Source organism: Phyllostomus discolor, chromosome 10 (assembly GCF_004126475.2).
Source record: "Phyllostomus discolor isolate MPI-MPIP mPhyDis1 chromosome 10, mPhyDis1.pri.v3, whole genome shotgun sequence".
NCBI lineage: Eukaryota > Metazoa > Chordata > Mammalia > Chiroptera > Phyllostomidae > Phyllostomus > Phyllostomus discolor.
The window spans coordinates 82399564-82420244 of NC_040912.2; the positions used below are offsets into that span (position 1 = coordinate 82399564).

The 20681-nt window shown below is 49.0% G+C and overlaps 1 protein-coding gene across 4 annotated transcripts in view; it reads right to left on the reverse strand.

Moving 5' to 3' along the window:
• Window positions 1-20681, reverse strand: part of DGKI (diacylglycerol kinase iota) — a 400657-nt gene that overhangs the window by 301418 nt on the left and 78558 nt on the right. Inside the window, exon 1 of one of the 4 annotated variants that reach the window (XM_036010941.1) lies at window positions 7188-7282. The exons of the other annotated variants lie outside the window; for them this stretch is intronic. Coding sequence (XP_035866834.1) covers window positions 7188-7282 — 95 coding nt within the window. Of the gene's footprint in view, window positions 1-7187; window positions 7283-20681 lie in introns of those variants that run through there. 4 annotated transcript variants of the gene reach the window in all.

A 20681-nucleotide genomic window follows, 5' to 3' on the forward strand; every position in this document is an offset into this window, starting at 1 on the left:
CCCGGTATATAAATAGCCTATGTTTCATTCAGGGCTGCCGCAAGAAAGAGAATAAATGAGAAAAAAATCGAAGTTGGGAAGGAAAAATTAAGTGGGTGAGTGAGGAACAAGGGCTTGGCCCCGAAGTAACCCCAGCAGGACTAACATTTTTATGTAAATGGAGTTTGTTATATAAAGAGATTCGTGGGAAGATAAGACATGGAAATGCGAGACTGTTTCATTATAATCCTAATACCCAACATAAGGGAATTCTGCTGGGAATCGGACTTTTAAAATTGTTGTGAGGTTGTAAAAACACCCATTTGTAGGTTTTTGCCTTACAAAGTGAAGACTATTTGTTTTTCCTTTGGGGCAGATATTTGGAGGACAAACTCCTTCCCATTCTTTTTTGGGAAAGCCTAACTCCCCACCCCCAACCTCACCACCCCCGCAAAAAAAAAAAAGAAAACCAGTCGAAAAACTTCAGACTAACGTATTCAGTACCTATTTAAGGATGAAAAATGGCCGCATGAACAGAACTGTGTGCGTGGGGCTAAAATGGGGGGGTTGTTTTTGTTTTTCTCCCAAAGCTTGATCCAGAACTGATCAATCCTTGAGATCCTGGTTTGTTCCTGAGACATCCTGCTTGCATCTCCAGACTTCCGCTCCCGGGAGACGGAGGCTGGGGTCTCAGGAGGGAGGTGAAGCCCTGTCCTCCCCCCAACCAGCCCCTCGAGGAAAGGCCACACCGAGGGGACAGGGTCTCGCCAAAGCACAGCCTGGATGGGCCATGGCTTGAGCCCGGATAATCCAGATTTGGGTCGATGTGCTGCCAATCATTGCGTTACATTGTCAGAGACACGGCAGACAGCGATGCTGTGAAATGTCCTCAGGAGGAAAGTGGGTTTTCACTGGCAGTCATCCTGGATGTAGTAATGGGTTTGTTTGTTTGTTTGTTTGTTTGTTTGTTTTTAAATGCCTTGACACAGGGCAGGGAACTCAGGTCTGGACGCTCAAGCACGGAGCGGCGTGAACCAGTGCCTGTGGTGGGGTCGACAGGGGGCGGGTCCAGAATGGGCAGAACAGGAGTCTCTGGTGTTAGGTTTAGGTCTGAGGCTCTGTGAGTCCACACGCGTCTGGCAACAGCTCTAAGTTATCGTCTGTGGTTTGCTCGCTTTAGCCTCGAGGCCTCAGTGGGTTCCTCTGAACTGAGCCCCGTGATGACGGTCCTGAAGGGAATGAGGGAACACACAAGAGGAGGGCACAGTGGCGGTCCCCAATGTGGTGGCGGACAGGACAGGCACAGGGCAAGTGCTCTCAGTGGTACCAGGCTGGCAAAGGGGCAAGATGAGGCACCAGGATGAGAAAATCTAAGACCCTCTTGCTTAGTCAGTTCTAGCGTCACTCCATACACCAAAAGGTCTAGGGTTCGATTCCTGGTCAGGGTACACAACTGGGTTGTGGGTTCAATCCCCAGTCAGGGCAAGTACAGGAGGCAACCGATTGATGTTTCTCTTTCACATCAATGTCCCTCCCCAAGAATCAATAAACATATCAAGTAAGGGTTTAAAACAAACAAATAAACAAACAAACAAACTCTTAGAGAATACCCAGAAGGCAGGACATTGCAAATTCCTCAGAATCCCTGAAAGGTATTCTGACAGCAAGTTATTTCTAGCACTTTGGCTACTGAGAGTCCTTGCCATTATAACATAAGATATAGAAAACAGAATGTAATCGAAGTTTTTTTAACCACAGGCTGGTGAAGGTCGGGATGACGCCAACACTGACCGAAGTCACTGTCACTAGACCTGCTGCAAAACCACCAGTTCTCACCACTCCTGGTCCCCTTCCCTCCCTAGTGCCTGACCACCCTCCTCCAGCCCCTGCGCTTGAGGGCAGCCACAGGCCTAGATCTGCACAGTGACGCGGGAGCCACAGTGATAGCCGATGTGTAATTTCTCCGCATGGAGCAGTTAACGTGGCTGCTGTCAGCAGGCTGTCTTCTCCTTTGCTGTTGAAGATCCCATGTTGAGATGGGATGGCAGAATCACAGGAAGGCGGCGACCTGGACCCTGAGTCAAAGAGAGAGGAGAGCACTCCCCCTACCCCACCCCTACCCCAACCCAGCCACCCAGCCTTGCCTCAGACTCTGTGTGAGCAGAAAACACTCTTGTATTGTGCTGCACCCCTCAGATGCCAGGACTTATTTGTTATGGCCACATACTCCCGCTTGCCTATCCTCACAAGTGCAAGCCCATTTTACAGACAGCGAAACAAGGTTTACAAAGTATAAGACACTTGTCCCAGGTCAATGATCTATTACTACGGGAGAGAAGAGATTCAAAATCAGGTTCCTCTGACTCCAGAATCTTAGCTCTTACTTTTGTCCATGTATCACTATCATCATCATCATCATCATCATCACCATCCAATACTACCTGCAACTAAATGCTGATGCTAAAATACAGCTCTGCAGATAATGAGTGAAGGCACAAAAAAGGAAAGACCAACTCCAAATTTCTTAATCACTAAGAGTTGAAATATAAACAAAATGTCCCCAAATCATTACTTACATAATGCTATTTCCATTCTATTTTTTCCTGGTCCTCTAAAAACTTCCAAGTATAGATATATCCATGGTTGGAATGAATGAGTCAGGTACAAAACTGAAACACAGAATACGATTTAAAGGCGTGACCATTACTATGGAGTCTGCTTACACATGTATGCAGAAAGAAAAGACTTGAAGGATACACCTGAAGTAGTGACTCATCCACCCCACAGACATCTGCTGAGTGTCTACGTGCCGAGTACTATTTGGAGCAGACACAGGGCACACACAGGACAGACAGTACCTCCGCCTCTTGGACAGCTTACATTCCAGTATGATTTCCTGGGATAAAAAGGAAGTCAAAGGGAATTTTTATTTTCTTTTGTGTATTTTTTTACTTTTCAATTTTTTAAAAGATTTTATTTATTCATTTTTAGAGAAGAAAGGGAGAGAGAAAGAGAGGGAGAGAGAAACATCAATGTGCGGTTGCTGGGGGCCATGGCCTGCAACCCAGGCATGTGCCCTGACTGGGAATCGAACCTGCAATGTTTTGGTTCGCAGCCTGCGCTCAATCCACTGAGCTACGCCAACCAGGGCAACCTTTCAATTTTTTAAAGACCTTATTTTACTGTCTATAAAATAGGTTTGTATTCATTAGAATAGACTAGCTAGACGATGCTGCTGTAACAAATAGACCCTGGAATCTAATTGGTTAGCACCACTAAAGAGGATTTTTGTTCATTCAGTGTCTGATAGTATACTGCTTATATACCACCAAAAATTTATTTTAATCCACCATGCTCAACCTAATTGCACCAAACAAATCCTGATCCAGCCCTTGTAAAACCTTTAGAGAAATATTCGTCAGAATTGAGAGAAGGCATCTTAAAAACACGTGGGTAATGGGAGGAAATTATGACTGAGGTTATTAACATTTTATAATTTACAAGTCACTGGTTTCTTCCAATAAAATTGCCAAAGAGATAACAATGAAAATTGAGTTGGATGACAAGATAATTTAGCATCATGCCTCACAGACTAAAACAGCAACCGGTGATTACATTTTCTGAACCAAATATTAACATATAAGTTACGACTGCGGGATTATTTATGGAGACAACAGAATGCAGTATTTGAAATGGAAATGTATGGTTGCTGTATCCAGAGTGATCATCAAGAATTTATGAATCCTGCTCCGGCCATTCTACTATCATTAGACTAATAAAACAAAAGTCTTTCATTCGCCTATGATAAACAGCTCCTCTGTCTTCTGCCTTTCCGTGCTCAAATCATAAAATATCAGCTGTTTGTGTTTCTTCAATTTGCAAAACACAAGAGCAGAACACTATGGTAAGGGGAGAGCTGTGGGGCTCTCCACCTCCCCCGCCCCTCTTCCTGGCTGACACATCCTCGATCACTTCTAGAGATGCTGTTCATTTTTCCCAAGCAAAGTCCCCCCTCCAACCACAGGCGTCAAAGGGCTGTTGCTTCCCACTTTGATATCCAACTGGCCTGTCTTACCCAGGATCTAAAGAATTCCTGTTTTTCTCTCTCTTTCACGTTTTTGGGGGGCAGGGGGCTGCATAAACATTCCTCGTTATTTTTATCCCTTTAGCTAACATAATATTCAATCAGTTGTAGGCAGAGGAAGTGAGAAGGAGGGGGAAAAGTGATTGAAAAGAAGAAATTTTAATCCGGTCCAGCATGGCTCAGTTGGCTGAGCATCATCCCACAAAGCCAAGGGTCTCCAGTTCGATTCCCAGTCAGGGCACATGCCTGGTTGGGTAAGTGAATTGATATGCAGGTTTGGTCCCTGATTGGAGCGCATGCAAGAGGCAGCTGATTGATGTTTCTCTCCCTCTCTTTCTCCTTCTCTTCCCCTCCCTCTAAAAACAAATAAATAAAATCTTTTACAAAATAAGAAGAAGAAGAAATTTTATAGGCTGAATGTTTAACCAAACAAGGATATTTAAGTTTACCAACTTCAAACTTATCATTTTACACATGAGAAATCAGGATATCTGAGGTTACTCAAAATCCAACCCTCATTCCCCATCTGCAAACACACAGGCCATGCGAGTAGGGAGTTGATCATCTTCACCATTACGTCCTTGCCTAGGACACTGTTAAATGAGTGAATTGATGTGCAGTGCATAAATGCCATCCCTGAAGTGGAGACGATGTCCCGGAAGTCCTGACTCCGGGTGTCGGTAGGAATGGGGCTGTTCCTGCAATGACCGGGCCTCCGGTGGGACCCAGAATCTGGAGCTTGATATGCTCAGTGGGGTTGGGTATGAGCTGGAAAACAGGACCAGAACTGGCCGCAGAGACCAGGAAAATGCAGACAGGCAGAGCACAGTGTCAGGCGTGGTTGGCAGCTGAATGGAAGTTCAAGGCTTCCCCCATGACCTGTAGGCCATTTCCACATCTACCCATCCCTATGCCTCCCCCCAAATAAAGCCCTATGGCAGCAGTATAAAAATAGGGGCACTCCAGCAGAGGCAAAAGCCCCTCCCAACCTGGGAAGGTCTACCCCATACGCAGTCCCCCAGGGCAGTTGGGAGAAGACAGAGCCTTAAGTCTCTCCGTCAATACTTTATTCCTCCAATTGTGACATTGGGAATTCTGGAGGACAAAGAAAGGACTGGCATGTTAATGCAGGTCTTTAAAGCATTGAGACTTTATGCTAATAACACTGAGATGTCCTGTGCACCTCGGAGACTCTGGCTTAAAAATTGGAGAGAGAGAGAGAAAAATACTGTAATAGAATTTAAAGACCAGGCAGTCAGAAGTCCTGTGTTCCAGAGACAATTTTATACAGCTAACTAGATCTGCTGGCCCCAGTTTCTTCAGTTATAAAATAAGTGAGATATTAGTCGAAGATCCCTAATCTACTCTGGCTTTAATCCTATTTTGGTTCCTAACTGGGGCCTAAAGTGAGGCATCCCTGAGTCTATGGTAACTGTGCCTCTCATGGCAAACAGCTGGCCAAGGCTCCCCCTACCCCTTCTTGGGAAGGAACGAGCCTCCCCCAGCACAGAGGCACAGGTCTACCTCAGCGAGCAGCGGGAGGCAACAGCACTCTCCTTTGCTGCTACAAGAAGCAAGCGTCTCTCGCCACACTCTGTTTCTTAATTCCCATTCCAGTCTCCACCTACCACGTGGGGCTACAGAAGTCATTTCATGTCCTCTGAATCCCATAACAATATGTACCGTAGAGTTTGCCGTGTATAACACGCACCCACATTTTTGTGCACATTCTACATGGGATTATCATACCCATTATTATACCCACGGTTGGTGTGTAATCTAGTATTATACCCGTGTATAATGCGTATCCTTATTTTCCCCTCAAAAATGTGGGCAAAAAACGTGTGCATTATACACGGCAAAAATACGGTATTTTTCTACCGACTCTATAGTGCCTGTCAGACATCCTTACTAAACAGCAGACTCCTCCTGTTGGAAAGTTAACTCTCTGAGCTCAGGACGCATTCCATTCACCTGAGCACCCCTCAGAGCACCTGACAGGCTACCTTGCACTTGGCAGGGCCTGTGAATATCTGTCCCTGTACATGGTGCAGGGGCCTCTCTCCTGCAAGTTCAGTCGGTTTAGAATCTCCTTGTGCACAAATAAGGACTCATTCTTCCATTATAGATCCCCTCACAGATACCAAATCATTAGGTTGTACACCTGAAACGAATATAATGTTATATGTCAATTATAACTCAATAAAAAAGAACCCCCAACTATTTCGTATCACTGTACACCTTTTGAAAGTACATCAAGGAAAAGAGCAAATCAAACCAGAACACGGCAACTTGAGTCTGTTGGGTCAAGTACTAAATATTTTAGGCTTTGTGGGTCACAGAGATTCTGTCTCAACTACCTAACTCCATGATGTACTTGTGTTTCAATAAAACTTTATTCACGAGAACAGGCAGTGGGCCATATGGACCTGTGCACTATAGTTTCCCAATCCCCGGATTAAATCTTGGAACATAAAAGCAAGCATAAGAACAATTTATGATCCTTTTGCCAGTCTCACTGAGAAAACATTTGATCCTATATGGACTCTCAACAAGCGTGTTAAGAAAACAGACAACAACAATATGATAATAACAATCAAAAACTAAAGCAACATCTCCGTTTATTGATTATGTCTAGACACTAGCCAATCATTTAACTATATTTAATACAATGTACATACGACTGACCGTGGGCTTAAATACATAACCACAAACAATCTGTCAATACGTTTCAAAATCATAAATGCTGTCACAATGACATTCAGACTAAAACTCTAGCTATTTCTGAAACCTGTCCACAGAACAAGCCCCCTTCAGCCTGTTCCAGAAAGGTTTTTCCCCATATAATAAACTCCAGGGGAAACCGAGAGGAAGAGGTAGGTAATTAATTAATCATGAACATCTGTGGGTGGCAAACTCCCATCCCTCCCATACCATAATCAATACAAAAATAAGAGAAAAGTCAGATCTCACAATCTCCGCAAAGGCATAAACAGGGGTCCTGATTCACAAACTTGAGTCTATAAAGAGGGGCAGAAGGAAAGGCCTACTATTGATCGACTACCTTTTTGGCTTTGGCTACAACTCAGAACAAAAACTAGGCAGTCAGTCCCTCGGTACTCACCAGCCATCCGAGGACGAGGATGAGGATGCCGGCCCTGCACGCCCGTCCTGGTTCCTGCAGCTTCTGCAGAAGAGGTTCATCCACCCCAGACTCATCCTTCCAAACAGCCGCTGGCACTCACGGACTCACACGCACACACCAGTCACACGCGCGCACACTGCCCGCCTGGAAGCCTGGGACTGTGTGTGCAGTGCGGTCGCCTCGACTCCTCCCCACGAGGTCCCTAAATAATAGACCAAGTTAAGCTTCAGTGGTCTGACCACCGAGAGAAGGAGAAAGAAAAAGATCGGGTGCCTCTGCCAAAAGATAACAAAGGCTGCAAGCCGATCCCCGGGAGCTGGGAGTCGGTTTAAATGGCACCAGGATACTCGCAGATCCAGACACACTCTGGCGCTAGACACTGGCCCGGAAAGTGGATTAGCCGGGCAGATGGCATTAGACTTGGAGCCGGGATCCCTGGGAGAGTCTGCCAGCTACTGTTGGAGCGCCCACCAGGGTACGCAGGAAGCCTGCAAGAATTCCAAGGCCTTGCAGGACCCAGCTGCCCTGTCCCCAAGCAGTCTGCCTATGAGCGAGCACATACACACACACACACACACACACACACACACATTCAGGGGAAGATTTAGTCAGCCCCTCCCTGACAAAGGATACAGAGGGGCAGAGGGGCAGAGGAGTCAAAAACACCTAGAGAGGAACGGGGTGTAAGGCCTGAGCCAGTTTGTACCCACACGAGGGGCTGACAGAATGTTTGACGAATTCACTTTGCATTCTCTGTGACTCGAATTCAGTCTTTTCTCTCTGCCCGGTTCCCAGCCCCAGGTGAACAGAGACCATGGGCTGAGCAACTCCGTTCCTGAACTACAACCTCAAGGACATCAGCACTGTTATAACAGCTCTGGGGGCCGGCCGGTCCCACCGGCTCCCAGAGAGCAGCCCACATGAATGGCAGAGGAATGAGAAAACGGCCTCAGGGCCACCAGTCCCACTGAGATGGGGCAACCAATGATTCTGCCCCGATATTCTTATTTAAAGGGGAAGGAAGAGAAGTTGTTTCCAAAAAGGGAACCTAAGTTGTAAATTGTCAATGAGAAGCAAGAGAACAGCAGCAGCAAAACGACGATGAAACAAACTACCTAGTCCAGAGTCCAAGAAGGCAGAAAGAGCGTGCGAGGGAGGCAAGGAGACACAGTTGGCCGAGGACAGAGGGGGCATGGGCCACCTCAGGGTGCCCCCGTGTCCGTCCTCCCACAGCTAATGCACTCCCACCAGGAGGAGGGTGGGGTGGGGATGCGCCTGCCTCCCCAGCAGCCCCTACCCAGGCCTTGCATCTGCCCCTCCTGTGACTTGGAATATAACACAACTGGTCCCCTCTGCACGGAGATCCCCACCTCTGTGTCGTGCACCATGCCTTTCCAAGTGGGCTTTTCAGAGGTAAGCAGACACGGGTGAGAAGGGCAGCATTGGAGTCAGCCGGGCAACTGGCCCAGGATTTCCCCCCGGGACGTCTGGAGCCATTCGCTGGCTGACGAGCAGCAAGGACAGTCTGTTGAACCCTGTGCACCTGCAGCTGTCCCTGGGTGACCTCCGCCCCCTCTCCGTCTCACCTCGGGGCACCTGCCTCCAATACCGTCCCTGGTATTGTCATTCACCTCATGGATAATTGATAGCGTGTCAAGCTGATGCTAAGAAAAGAACAAGGTGGTGAGTGTGTGCCTGCTATAAATAGACTCACGACATGACCAGCATTTGCCAACTTTTGAGCGAAGAAAGGCAGAGGCAGGCACGGCAGCTTCCCCCGGGTCCTTGGGGGAGCTGGCTTCTCACCGCCAGTCACGGCCCTGTCCAGTGGCCTCGATCCACAGCAGAGGGCTGGGACGACGAGGCTTCTCCCCACCCGGGAGCCAAAGTAAAAATATCACACATGCAGGAACTTGGAGGGTTGTTTGACAGATGCAGCAGAAAAGCTTAACAGCTTTAAAACATTTGCCTTCTTCCTTCCATTGTTGTCTTTTTCTCTTTCATGTGTTAAGCACTGTGTGTCTGCGTTTTGCTCTTGCGGGCAATTCTGGTTCTAAGCTTTTGTAGGCACGCACTCAGCCAAGCAAACAAGAATGTTGCTGGCACCTAGGTGGGCTATAAATGCTGTACATGTCAGACCCAGCAGACACCGAGAGGAAAAAAAATTTTCAAGGCCTGTAGCCTCGTGAGGCATTAGTCAAAAAGCCTGGAGTTACAAGGAGCAAACACCAAATCAAAAGAGGAAGAAATACAAATGGAAAAATTACACAGATGCAAGGCCTTCCTCGGCACCTCCCACTAAGTGTTTGCCACCAAACGAGGGAGCCGGCCCAGAGCAAAATTTAGATTAAGGCTGTTGCCTTCCCACCAATATGGCCTCAAGCTGGTTGCCTTTAATTGGGGGGTAGGGAGGCGGGGAAAGGAGGGGGGTCAGAGAACAGAGGCAAGCGTGCAAAGCTTTTCAGGCTCAAAATTCACTTCTATGTCTACATGGAGATCTTCGGCTTGGTTACTCACATATGGAACAAACTGGAAATAAGCCGAACTGAATGCTCCTAACTCTTTGGGGGCATTGAATTGCCAAATAAACAAGCCCAGTCTTGAAAATTCTGTAACTGCCTGTTCCCCAAAGTGACCTCCACTTGCACAACCCTCCACCCACAAGGGGGCTGTGAAAGCTGTGCAGGCTTGGGGAAGGTCCCCCTCATCTGTGGCCACTTCAGCTGTGTCGCAGAGGAGAGTGGGCAAGGAGGGGGGTGGGGAGAAGCTCCAGGAAGAGACACACCAACTTCGACCACTGTAAGGAGTCATTACATTTCAGGATCACGGGAACTGACTGCATCAACTCTAAGCCCTGGTGTCTACAAGCAAAGCAGCCAACTAGAAACACTGGAGCCCTGGCTGGTGTGGCTCAGTGGATTGAGTGCTGGCCTACAAACCGAAGGGTTGCCAGTTCGATTCCCAGTCAGGGCACGTGCCTGAGTTGCAGGCCAGGTCCCCGTTAGGGGGCGCACGAGAGGCAACCACACATTGATGCTTCTCTCCTTCTCTTTCTCCCTCCCGTCCCCTCTTTCCAAAAATAAATAAATCTTTTAAAAAGAAAAGAAAACACTGGAAATGTAAAGGAAGAGGCATGGGTCCAAGGTCCAGTTCCTAAATGGGTGACTAAGAAAGCCTCTCAGTGTTGCAAAAGGAGGTCAATCGCGGAAGACTCTTAGGAGACGTGTATTTGGAGCCAGACATTCACCAAGCACATCAGTTACACTAATTAAGTTCTTCCTCAACAACAACTGACGGAGAAGAATCGTAGCTTAGCAGGCAACAGAACCACCAGTGCACACGCATCCCCAATAAACCTGTTCCCTGCAGAAGCCTCGCTACCCCAGCAGACAGATCTCTCCCTGGTTTCCAAGTGAGCATCTCATCAATAATCCAGCCCGGGGATCAGATGCCTGGACGTGCTGTGCCCGCGCCCTCGCAGGCCAGCATGACCCCGGGGCTTCTGGTTATCCCGCGTCGAGTTCCCGCCTAGGGAATGATGGAGACGTACCCCTGGCTGCACAGCTCTTCTCTGATTCATTTGTAAGCCACACTAATAATCCCGTGATGCAAGCACAGGGGGGGAAAATCACTAAGGAACCGTCAGAAAGGTTATTTTTTGCAAGACATAAGGGAATGATTATAATGATTTATTAAAATCGTACAATGTGAGAAAGTAAGATTGGCAAACAAAATCCAATTAAGGAATTCACCACGTAGAAAGGAGCCGCACTCCTCCAGCCCGAGGCTGACAAAGGAGCCATTCAGGAAACGGCTTTCTATGCTCAGCTTAACCGGGTAAACCTAGTTATTTTCCATGCTGTGCTGTTCCTCACAGAGCTATTTAACTTCAATCATCTCTGGGATCTAAAAGGCTAAGTATTTAGACTTGCGGAGATTTTTTTATTATTTAAATTCCAGTGTTAACATTGTTAACATGAACTTGCCTCGGCGTTGAATGGATTTAAGAGTTGCTTAATACAGAGTTCCCAGGGCTAACTCAACATTCTGCCTTCTTCCCTTGCCTCCCCCCCTTCTCTCCCCTGTCCCAATACCTGACCCCCTTCCATTTCCCCTCCTCTCGGCCTGCTACATTCACTCACCTCCTCTGTCTCTCAGCCATGCCAGCTCCACATATTTTGGGTGTGTTTCTGCCAATGTAAACTGTTCATTTGTTTTTTTTTAATATGTCCCTTTTGTATGTGGTTCTTCTCTGGAGGGTAGCAATAAACATTCTCCAGTATCTTAAAAGCAAATGAAGGAAAGGTGCCTTATTGATACAGGGTGCAGCCAAGGGGGGGTGCCAAATAGGGATTTGGAATGGGGTCCAGAACTCAAAGTGTCTAGGAAATATTAGAAAGACATATAAGATGTCCTCACCCCTTCCCTCCACAGGTGTGAGTTGGGGGAAGGGGCACATGGAGCAGGAACATGCAGGGCTGTTTCGTACGGCAACAGCTCTGCAGCTGATCCATGGCATGGTCACTTAACACATCTGTAACTTTTAACTGGCTGCACAGATATGTTAAATAGCTGTGGCCATGCTCTGAGCCAGGGGGATGGAAGGAACTTCCCCCCAAGATGTAACTGGGGGGGCAGGTCCCCCGAGTTACAGCGGCTGCATGAGAGCTTGGAGAAGACTGGCTCCATGACATGGCGATGGCAGCCCAGTGAACTTGGAATAGTACAGGAATGCCGGCAGGTGTAACTGACTGTAGGAGGAGTCAGAAATGGGGGTACAGAGGGAGACTGGCACGGGGATTTAAACCCAGACACGGCAGCCATTGAAGAAAGAGCCACGAGCTTCTGGCAGAGTGGGGACCCCTGCAACCATGTGAGGGAGAACCACTTGGTTTTGCCAGAGTGGAGACCCCCACAGCTCTAGTAGGGGGAACCACCATGCGGCTTTAGCAGAGAACCGCCACTCGGCTTTGGCAGAGTGGCGACCCCCCTCCCTGCAGCTTTGGTGGAGAGGAGAACCATGTGGTTTGGGCCAGAGTGGGGACCCCTGCAACTTTGGTAGAAGAGGACCACGCGGCTTTGGGGTGCTCCCTTTGGCCACGTGGCTTGGGAAGCAGGAGAGACTTTGCCTGGAAAGAGGGTGAAAGAACTCTTGCCAGCAGGCCATGAGAAGGCACCACATGGCTTTGGATTGATTGGAGACCCTGCCTGGACAGCAGCAGTGACAGTGTCAGGAGCCTGGATCCCAGACATTTGCTTCTTTTCCTGAGTTATGTACCCCGAATTAGGGCAGGGGGAGAAGGAAGCACTGTGGGTGTCTGTGGGTATCCTAAAGGACTTTGGTATTTTAATGAAGACGTTAGGTCACTACTTTAAGTCTGTATAGTTTTAAATAAACATTTCCTTTCCTTTTCACAAATCTCTGGCACTGAGAGACGTCTTTCCTATAAGGCGGTGGACATAATGAACCTAGCAGGGGGTCTTTTCAGTAATTGCATATGGGTGTATCGGCCCCTCTTGGCTCCTTTGTTCTGTAACATTCTGACTCTTCCAACCTCTCTCCTGGGGCCCAGGCCCAACTCTGCTCCGCACTCCCGAAGGCTGCATTCACCATAATCTGCGGCCCCTCAGGTCTCCCCCCCCTGCCCCCCCGCATTGCAGGGCAGCCTCTCCCCAAATCCACCAGTTCTGTCCCGAAGGCCAAGGTTCTGGTGATGTTTCTCAGTCCCTTCTACAGCCACCTGCACAGGTAACCATGTCCTTCTCTTTACCACACTTTCTTCCTGGGACGTCCTGAGTGGTTCCGTCCTGGGTTTTCCATCCGCTCTCCGTCCCGGGCCTCCCTTCTTCCCTCGGTAACTGTCGGTGTCCCCCGGTTTCTGTGCTCCCCTCTTCATAAGATTTCGCTAGAAGTCACACAGTTTCATGCTATCCCCTCGCCTCGGTGGGCAAGGAGTCCCAGCATTTCATGTCTGCCTGAGACCTCTCCCCTGACCGGCTAGAAGTGAACCGTTTACATTCAGAATGTCCAAAGCTGTACCCATGACCTGTCCCTACACACCTGTCCTCCGACCTCTGCCTCCTATGAGAACAAATCGTTCAAGCCGGGACCTGGGAATCAGCGTCACACACCGCTCTTCACTCCTCTCACAGCCAATCCCTACATCCGCCCTCCTCCCCCACCCCCTGCTGCTGCTACCGTGCCAGTTCAGGGCACCCGCCCTCCCGCCTGGGTCTTCCTGCTTCCAGTGCAGCAAGACGAGTTGCTTCCGCCTTAGGGTGCATTAGTGGCTCCCCATCAACTGCAAGTAAACCTCAGCCCACGATAGGCACATATCGAGCTACCCCAAGTGCGTAAAGCCACGCCATCCCTCCCTGACTATTCTTTTCTTTGGGGGTGGGGCAGGGAAGAGGGCAAAAAGTGCATCCCCTGTCTGTTCTGACTGGGTAACTCTTTAAGACATATTTCAATTGTCATCTGCTCTGCTCCGTGAAGCCTCCTGTTACGGCCTGAACATTTGTGCCCTCACCCCCAGTGTGGCTGTACGTGGAGGTAGTACCTTTAAGGAAGTCATTAAGGTTACATGAGGTCACAAGGGTGGGGCCTTGATCCAACAGGATTAGTGTCTTTATAAGAAGAGATACTCTAGCGTGTTCCCCCTGCCCCCTACCCCCCAGCAATCTCCATGTATTTACTGAGAGAAGGTCCAGTGAGGACACAGCACACGCTGGCTATCTGCAGGGCGGGAAGAGAACCCTTAGCAGAAACCAAAACCTACTGGAACCGTAGTCTCAGGCTTTCAACTGCTAGAACTGTGAGAAAATGATTCCTGCTGTTTAAGCCACCGCGTCTGTGCTATTTGGTTACGGCAGCCCAAGCTGACTCACGCACCTCCCTTCGCCCCCCTCCTGTCACCCCAGAGAGACTCCATCAGCCTCTCCTACAGCCTGTACCACTGCTCGTCTGCACAGCGGCCGCCACCCCCGCAATACAGCCTCATGTCTTTCCGTCTTTCCCAGCTACTAGCTGTAAACTCCTCAACACCCAAAATGGGTCTTTCCATTTTTATGCTCTTTTCCTTGGTCTGGCACAGTATCCACCCAGAGTTAAGTGTTTAATAAATGTTTGCAAGAGGAATGAATGAACTAGTAAATGAAATGAGTGAAACTGAACCTGTTTCTTCTGAGTTTGCAGGTGGGTGCTCAGGTGTGTAGGGGTGTGCATGGAGGGGGCCTGTGTGTGCATGTATAGCTATACAATGACACGGACCAGGGTGTCCAACCTTTTGGCGTCTCTGGTCCACACTGGAAGAAGAGTTGCCTTGGGCCACACATTAAATACAGTGCAACACGTAATCACGAAAACATCTCATACTGTTTTGAGTAAGTTTACGATTTTGTGTTGGGCCAGATTCACAGCCATCCTGGCCACGTGCAGCCCACCGGCCGTGGGTCGGACACCCCTGGTCTGCTTGCAAGGGGTCACAGTGCAAGGAAACCAATGTGTTTCACCCCCTATTGCAGAGCCATTTCTCCGTTCCCTCCCCAAATTCTCCAAATTTTCCTGGTGCAGCTCCCACACAGAAGATATCGCCTTATATCGTGTTATACCTCTGTCTCGTCTCCCTTTGTTTTCCCTCCATCTGAGGCACTTAGCCAGTCGCGTCTCATGGCACACAGTTCTATTGCCCTTGGCTGGCACTGACAACAGGGAGCCAGGTTGGAGTCACGGTTTGGACATCTCTCTAAACCAATGAGGTCTCCACGTACAGCCTATTCCCCCGGGCACTGGGGATGCTGCCACCGCTGGACACAACGACACGTTTACGAGTTATAATGTAGCTGGGAAGAACAAAATGACTATATCCACGTGGTAGAACTTGGTTTAAAAAAAAAAGCTTTAGGCTTATAGAAAAACTGGAAAATCATGCTTGCTTTTTCCAGCTCTGAAGCAGACCTTCTCGTCACCCTGGGGAAATCAGTCCTCTCTCTCTGTTTTCTCTTTCCACGGCTATTTATGACAGCTCAGGACAGGGAGCTCAAGCCCTGGATCTCTTGTTTTACTTTCCTTTATGTGAAAGAACCTTCTTTTCCCAGCAGGTTGGGCTTTCCGTGCTAATTTGGGAAAGTGATTTGGAAATGGGTATGAATCTACTTTGCCACCTCCTCCCCAGTCACAACGGCCAGCATCTCAGGACAGACAGTGGTGGCACCTGTGCCTAGAGCACCAACACGGTTCTGGGAGCCCTGCAGGGGGGAGGGAGGGGCCTGGGGCTCAAATCTCCCTGAAAGTCACTTTGCACCTCAGACCGTGGCCCAAGTACATGTGGCTGCAACATTTATTTCTGCCGGCAGAAGCTTGGAGGGGGGAATGTGGTTAGAAAGGGAGAAAGAGCAAAGACCCTCAAAGCCACGTTTGCAAAGCACTTGACACTGGACTGAGAGGAAGTCTGATGTGTCCCTCTACAGCGGTGCTGCCCACACTGTCGTGGGTGAAGTCACATGGGTGTGACGAGAAGACACTCAAGCCAGAAGCACAGTTTGTTTGTAATCATGACAATTTCCCACTCAGGTGCTTTTGAACTTACTCAGAAAGGAGCAACTGAATTCACATCTTTAAAAAAAGTATCCACATTCTAAATTGACAGTGATGCTCACGGAGCTATGGGAGTGGTTCACAACACAGCAAAGGCAATGGACCTCCAAGAAACTCTTAGCTAATCACAGGCCTGGGCTGGGGGAAGAGGCCTCACACGCACATGCACGCACACACAGACAAGCACACTGTGAGCATCCTCGGAAAACGGTCTTTACAGGCTCACGCCTCGCTGTGCGGAAGGGAACAATGTGGTGCCCTGAGAAACTACAGAACAAAAAGCCAAGCTCGGTGTGGTGTCTGCCACCCTAGTGGAAGTGAGGAGCACTGGGCAGAAGAACACACGGGTGTCCTGAAGCCGTGGGGGTAAGACGGACTCCCCAGTCCTCTCCTGCACCTCCCATTGGTAACTGTGTTCATGCCCCAGGGGTCATGCCCTTCCTTTGAATCAGTGGGACCATCTTACCAGGTCATCATCCCTGTTCCCCGTCCTCTCTGTCCCTCCCAGTCTCTGTCCCTCTCTGTCCCTGTTCCCTGTCCTCTCTGTCCCTCCCAGTCCCTGTAGGGGACTGTGGTGATTTCTCTAACAGCCCGGAGCCCTGAGGGAAGATGTGGCATTTTCCAAAACTCTGGGCTCATACCCAGCCCAGTCCTTCCACCTCCCTCCTCCCCAAATCCTGAGCTCCTCTGCCAGTAGCCGGTTGTCATGGTTACTCTAATCTTTATCTGCTTTGCTTGTTAAACAAGCTGACTTCTCCCAAACCACCTCCTGGTGGCCCCACCTCCAGGGCCTTCACTGCCTGCCCCTCCCCATCCTCACGCCTGTCCTTCCCTGCCCAGGGAGAGTAACCACCGCTCCCTCCCCAGCCTGCCCCCGTCCACCAGAGCTTATCAGGAGGACTTTCTCTCATGTTCCTGAATGGAAAAGCACCGCGCAGGACAGAAACACCCAGGGATTGGAAAAGAAGGTTCTACACGGAGAGGAAGGCAGACAGGGTGAGTCCAGCGGGAAGTGTTTCGGTTGACCGAAAGCGGCTGATGTCTAGAAAGGTTATCAGACAGGCCTACGGAGGGCAGCGAATGCCACCCCAACCAGCGAGCTACCCTCAGGATGCGACCCCGTGTCCGAGCCCCCCGCAGCCAGCCCAGCCCAGCCCAGCCCTCCCCTCCGCTGACGTCCTCCGACGGCATCCCTCATTCTTCCAGGTCAGCGGTGACACTCCCTGCTCCGGGCCCCAGGGACACCTGCCCTTCAGGCTGCCCCGGATTCTGTCCCCTCCTGCCTCCTTAGGGACCTCTTCCTAGCTTTACGGAGGAGTAATGTGCAATCAAAAGTTGTATGTATTTACAGTGTGCAACTCAAAGTATCGATGTACATACACATTGTGAGATGATCACCACAGTCAAGCTAATAAATACACCATAGGCTCAAATAGTTACTATTTTCTCTCTTTTCCTTCTTTCCTTCCTTCCTTTCTTAGAGTAAGAACACTTACATCAATCAAAAGTTCCTCAGTCTCCTGAATCATAAAACAATTTCTTTCTACGAACTCGTTCTCTGCAAGCATGTAAGCACAGTTTCTCATCTTAAAACAAAACCCACTTCTGACCTCACATTACCCCTAGGTAATGCCCACTCACCTTGCTTTTGGAAGGTCGCCTCCCCTTCCTGTCTCTGCTTCCCGGCTTGCATTGGACCTGCTGTGCGCCGGTGCCTCCAGGGACGCGGCAGAGCCGGGTTATGAATGACGTCCCTGTTCTTCCCTTCAGTGGACACTGTTTTGCCTTGTGGCTGTTGTGCTCCCTAACAAGTAGTGACAACTGGACAGGACTCTGAAGTTCCTCCACTTATGTTCAAGTCTTGGCCCTGGCATTTAACAGCTGCGGGGGTTCAGCCAAGTTATTTAACCTCTCTATCGCCTCAGTCCCCTCCTGTTTCAGGTCGTGACAACACCTGCCTTGTTGGGTTATGGTGATGGCTAAACGAGGCAACACACATGAAAATGACCAGAGCGGTGCCCATTCATAGAGACCATGCAAAAAATCTTCAGTGACATTCTATAATCCAGCGTAGGGAACGGAGACGCCAGCCAAGTACATGGCCCATGTCTCTGTTTCGGTTCCCTGTCGTTGGTGGCTCTGCACGTTGTCCCACACCCAGTCCTCGCTGCCCCTGGTCAGGAGACCGTTATGAACGCTGCTCCCTGAACGGGGAATACCCTCACCCCAACATGGATGACACAGTCAACTCCTCATCCTTCTTCAAGGCTATTCAGATACTGCCTTCCCACAACCCCACCCAGCCCAAGCCTTCTTGAGGTTCATCTCCTCTGGGCTCCTCTCCTGGGCTCACCTCCATCAGGGCACTGCTTCAGAACCCCGTCTGCTTCCTGTTCTCCCTTCTATCGCTTGTGCATTTCCTAACCCTAGTACCTCTTCCAATTCCTGACAACCAGGGAATTCAACCTGATTGAGTGAGTAACAAAGAATGATCTCAGTAGGATGGAGCTGCTTTGTCTCAACTGCTTAGAGCTGCTTGAAACCTTATTATCTCATCCAAAGTATTCATCATCCCTCCCAACTTTGGATCACCTAAAATTTTGGTTTCCATATTCTACTTATCCTCATCTAAGTTCTAATAGACCTTAAACAGGAGCTCAATGCCCAGAGTCCGCATGGGAGATCTGTCTGCATGCCTGTCAGGACCCTGGAGAAGTCTTCCAAATGGGGTGATGCTATCTGGCTGTCATTTTATTTTTATTTGTTATTTTAATTTTTGTTTATTGATTTAAGAGGAAGAGAGAGAGGGAAACATTGATTTGTTGTTCCACTTATTTATGCATTCATTGGTTAATTCTTGTGCATGCCCTGACCAGGGATCGAACCCCCAACGTTTGACTCTGAGGTACCTGGCCAGGGCCTGCCTGTCCTTTGGCACAGCTCGTATTCATCGATCTGGTCCAGGAGGCTTTGGGTGTGAGGTGCCCTGACACAGACACTGTCAAGAGTCTGCTGAGCCCCAGATATACCGTATCTTCTGTATTTAATCTCCTTGGCCTTTGCAACTTTAAATTCTATGAAAAGAATTCATGCTACTTGGGGAAAACGTTCACAGTGAGCCAGTGTCTGCACTTACGGATCACTCCTTTCCCGTCCAGGTACCTACAAACTGTTCCACGAGCTGCTCAAGAATGTTTCATAGAAATGAGGTCAGACTCTCCTGTCTATAGCCCTCCCAGTTTTTGAAAACCTTGCGAGAAAAAGTTTGCCTATCTCAGCTTTCCAGCTCCTGTCCTGTTAATCATCCACGATTCCCCCAAGACTCCAAATAGTAATTCAATAGCTTCTCTCCGTTTCCTAGGATGTAATTTATCCAGGACAAAAGGCTTGAATCGTGTAGCTCAGGCTGGTGTTTGCTTACATCTTCCTCATCAGGAGAGAACTTAAGAAAAAGGACCAGGACTAGCTTTCTACTATGGTCATTGAAAGTTTGGAGTACATCCTAAAGCACAGTTTTCTTTAAGGACTGGGGCTAATCCATCATCCAATGTCTGAGCCAAGCACAGTGGTATAACTACACATATATACGCACACAGTTTTGGAGTCAGAAAAACCAAGCTTCGTCACCCTAGTGCCGCCTCACCCTCGGGCAAGACTGTTGCCCTTTCTCAGTGTCAATGTCTTCCTTTTCAAAGTAAGCTGAACAATAATGCGTTCTTCCAGAAAAGACTGCCAAAGATGAGTTCATATAAAAGCACATAGCCATGGTGCGTGCTGCTGCAACTGTCATTAGCTGTGGGAATAATAATTCACGTGTCATTCCTGATTTTTAGAAAAAGTCTCCAGAATAGTCAGGGGTCACATGGCAGAAGGAGCTGAACCCATCGAGCACTGCGATGCGGGACTCCCCCACCAGAGCTGCCGAAAATTACGTACCCACAGATCTTCCTCCCTTTACACATGTGATGTGAGCCCCACCCCGGACGCCTAAGAGAGCAAAGAAAGCCCCTTGCCTCACTGGAAACCAACTAGGCTCCGTAGAAAACAAAGCAAAGAGAGCTGGGCATTGGCTGTAGTGAACCTGTCAGGATCAGACACTGCTAAGAGCTTTCAGACACAGACTAGAGAGCAGGTGAGCTGCACAGGGTTCCCAGGTCAGCGGGTAAACCCTGCTGTGCCCTGTTCTTGTTTCATCAGGTACCATCACCTCCACCATGCACGCCCCGAAACACCACCCACCCACACCTGAAGACATTGTAAGGAGCATCACATTCTACGGAACATCTGGGAGGGAAACGTTTAAATCTTCCTTGGCTGGCAATCCCTGTTGTGATTTTTGCTTGCTATCTCAGCTTTTGGCTGCGAACTGGATGGTAGCTCTTATCTGGACGCCTGGGACTTCAGTGACCTTAGTTCTTAATGAGCCCTAGTCAGGCGGGGCCACAGTTCAAGGGTGACCCGGAGGACGGGATTATCGGGCCTCGAGGGAGCCGACGTCTCAGCCAGTACCTGCAGGACCCTGGGTTCTTAAACCTCCCCACCTGTCTCTGCTTGCTGAGGCATATTTAGGTTTCAAGAACAAAATGCCACTTTTTTTAGCCCTCTAAAAATAGGACCCGTATTATAATTAGTTGGGGAATTTTGATTTGCCTTTCACGGGGAATTGTTTTCTCTTCTGCAAATTTAACCTTTTTCTGTCATTTCCTTTCACACTCCTTTCTCGGCTCCAAGATAAAATCTTTCTGTTTGAAAATCTAGAAAGCACAGGCCCCTAGGTCCAGTGTCGCCCACGGTTACAGCACAGACTACCTCTTTCCTTGGAGGAGTCACCTTCCCACGTGAACGTGAAAAGCAAGAGAGGCTCACGGAGGATCTCG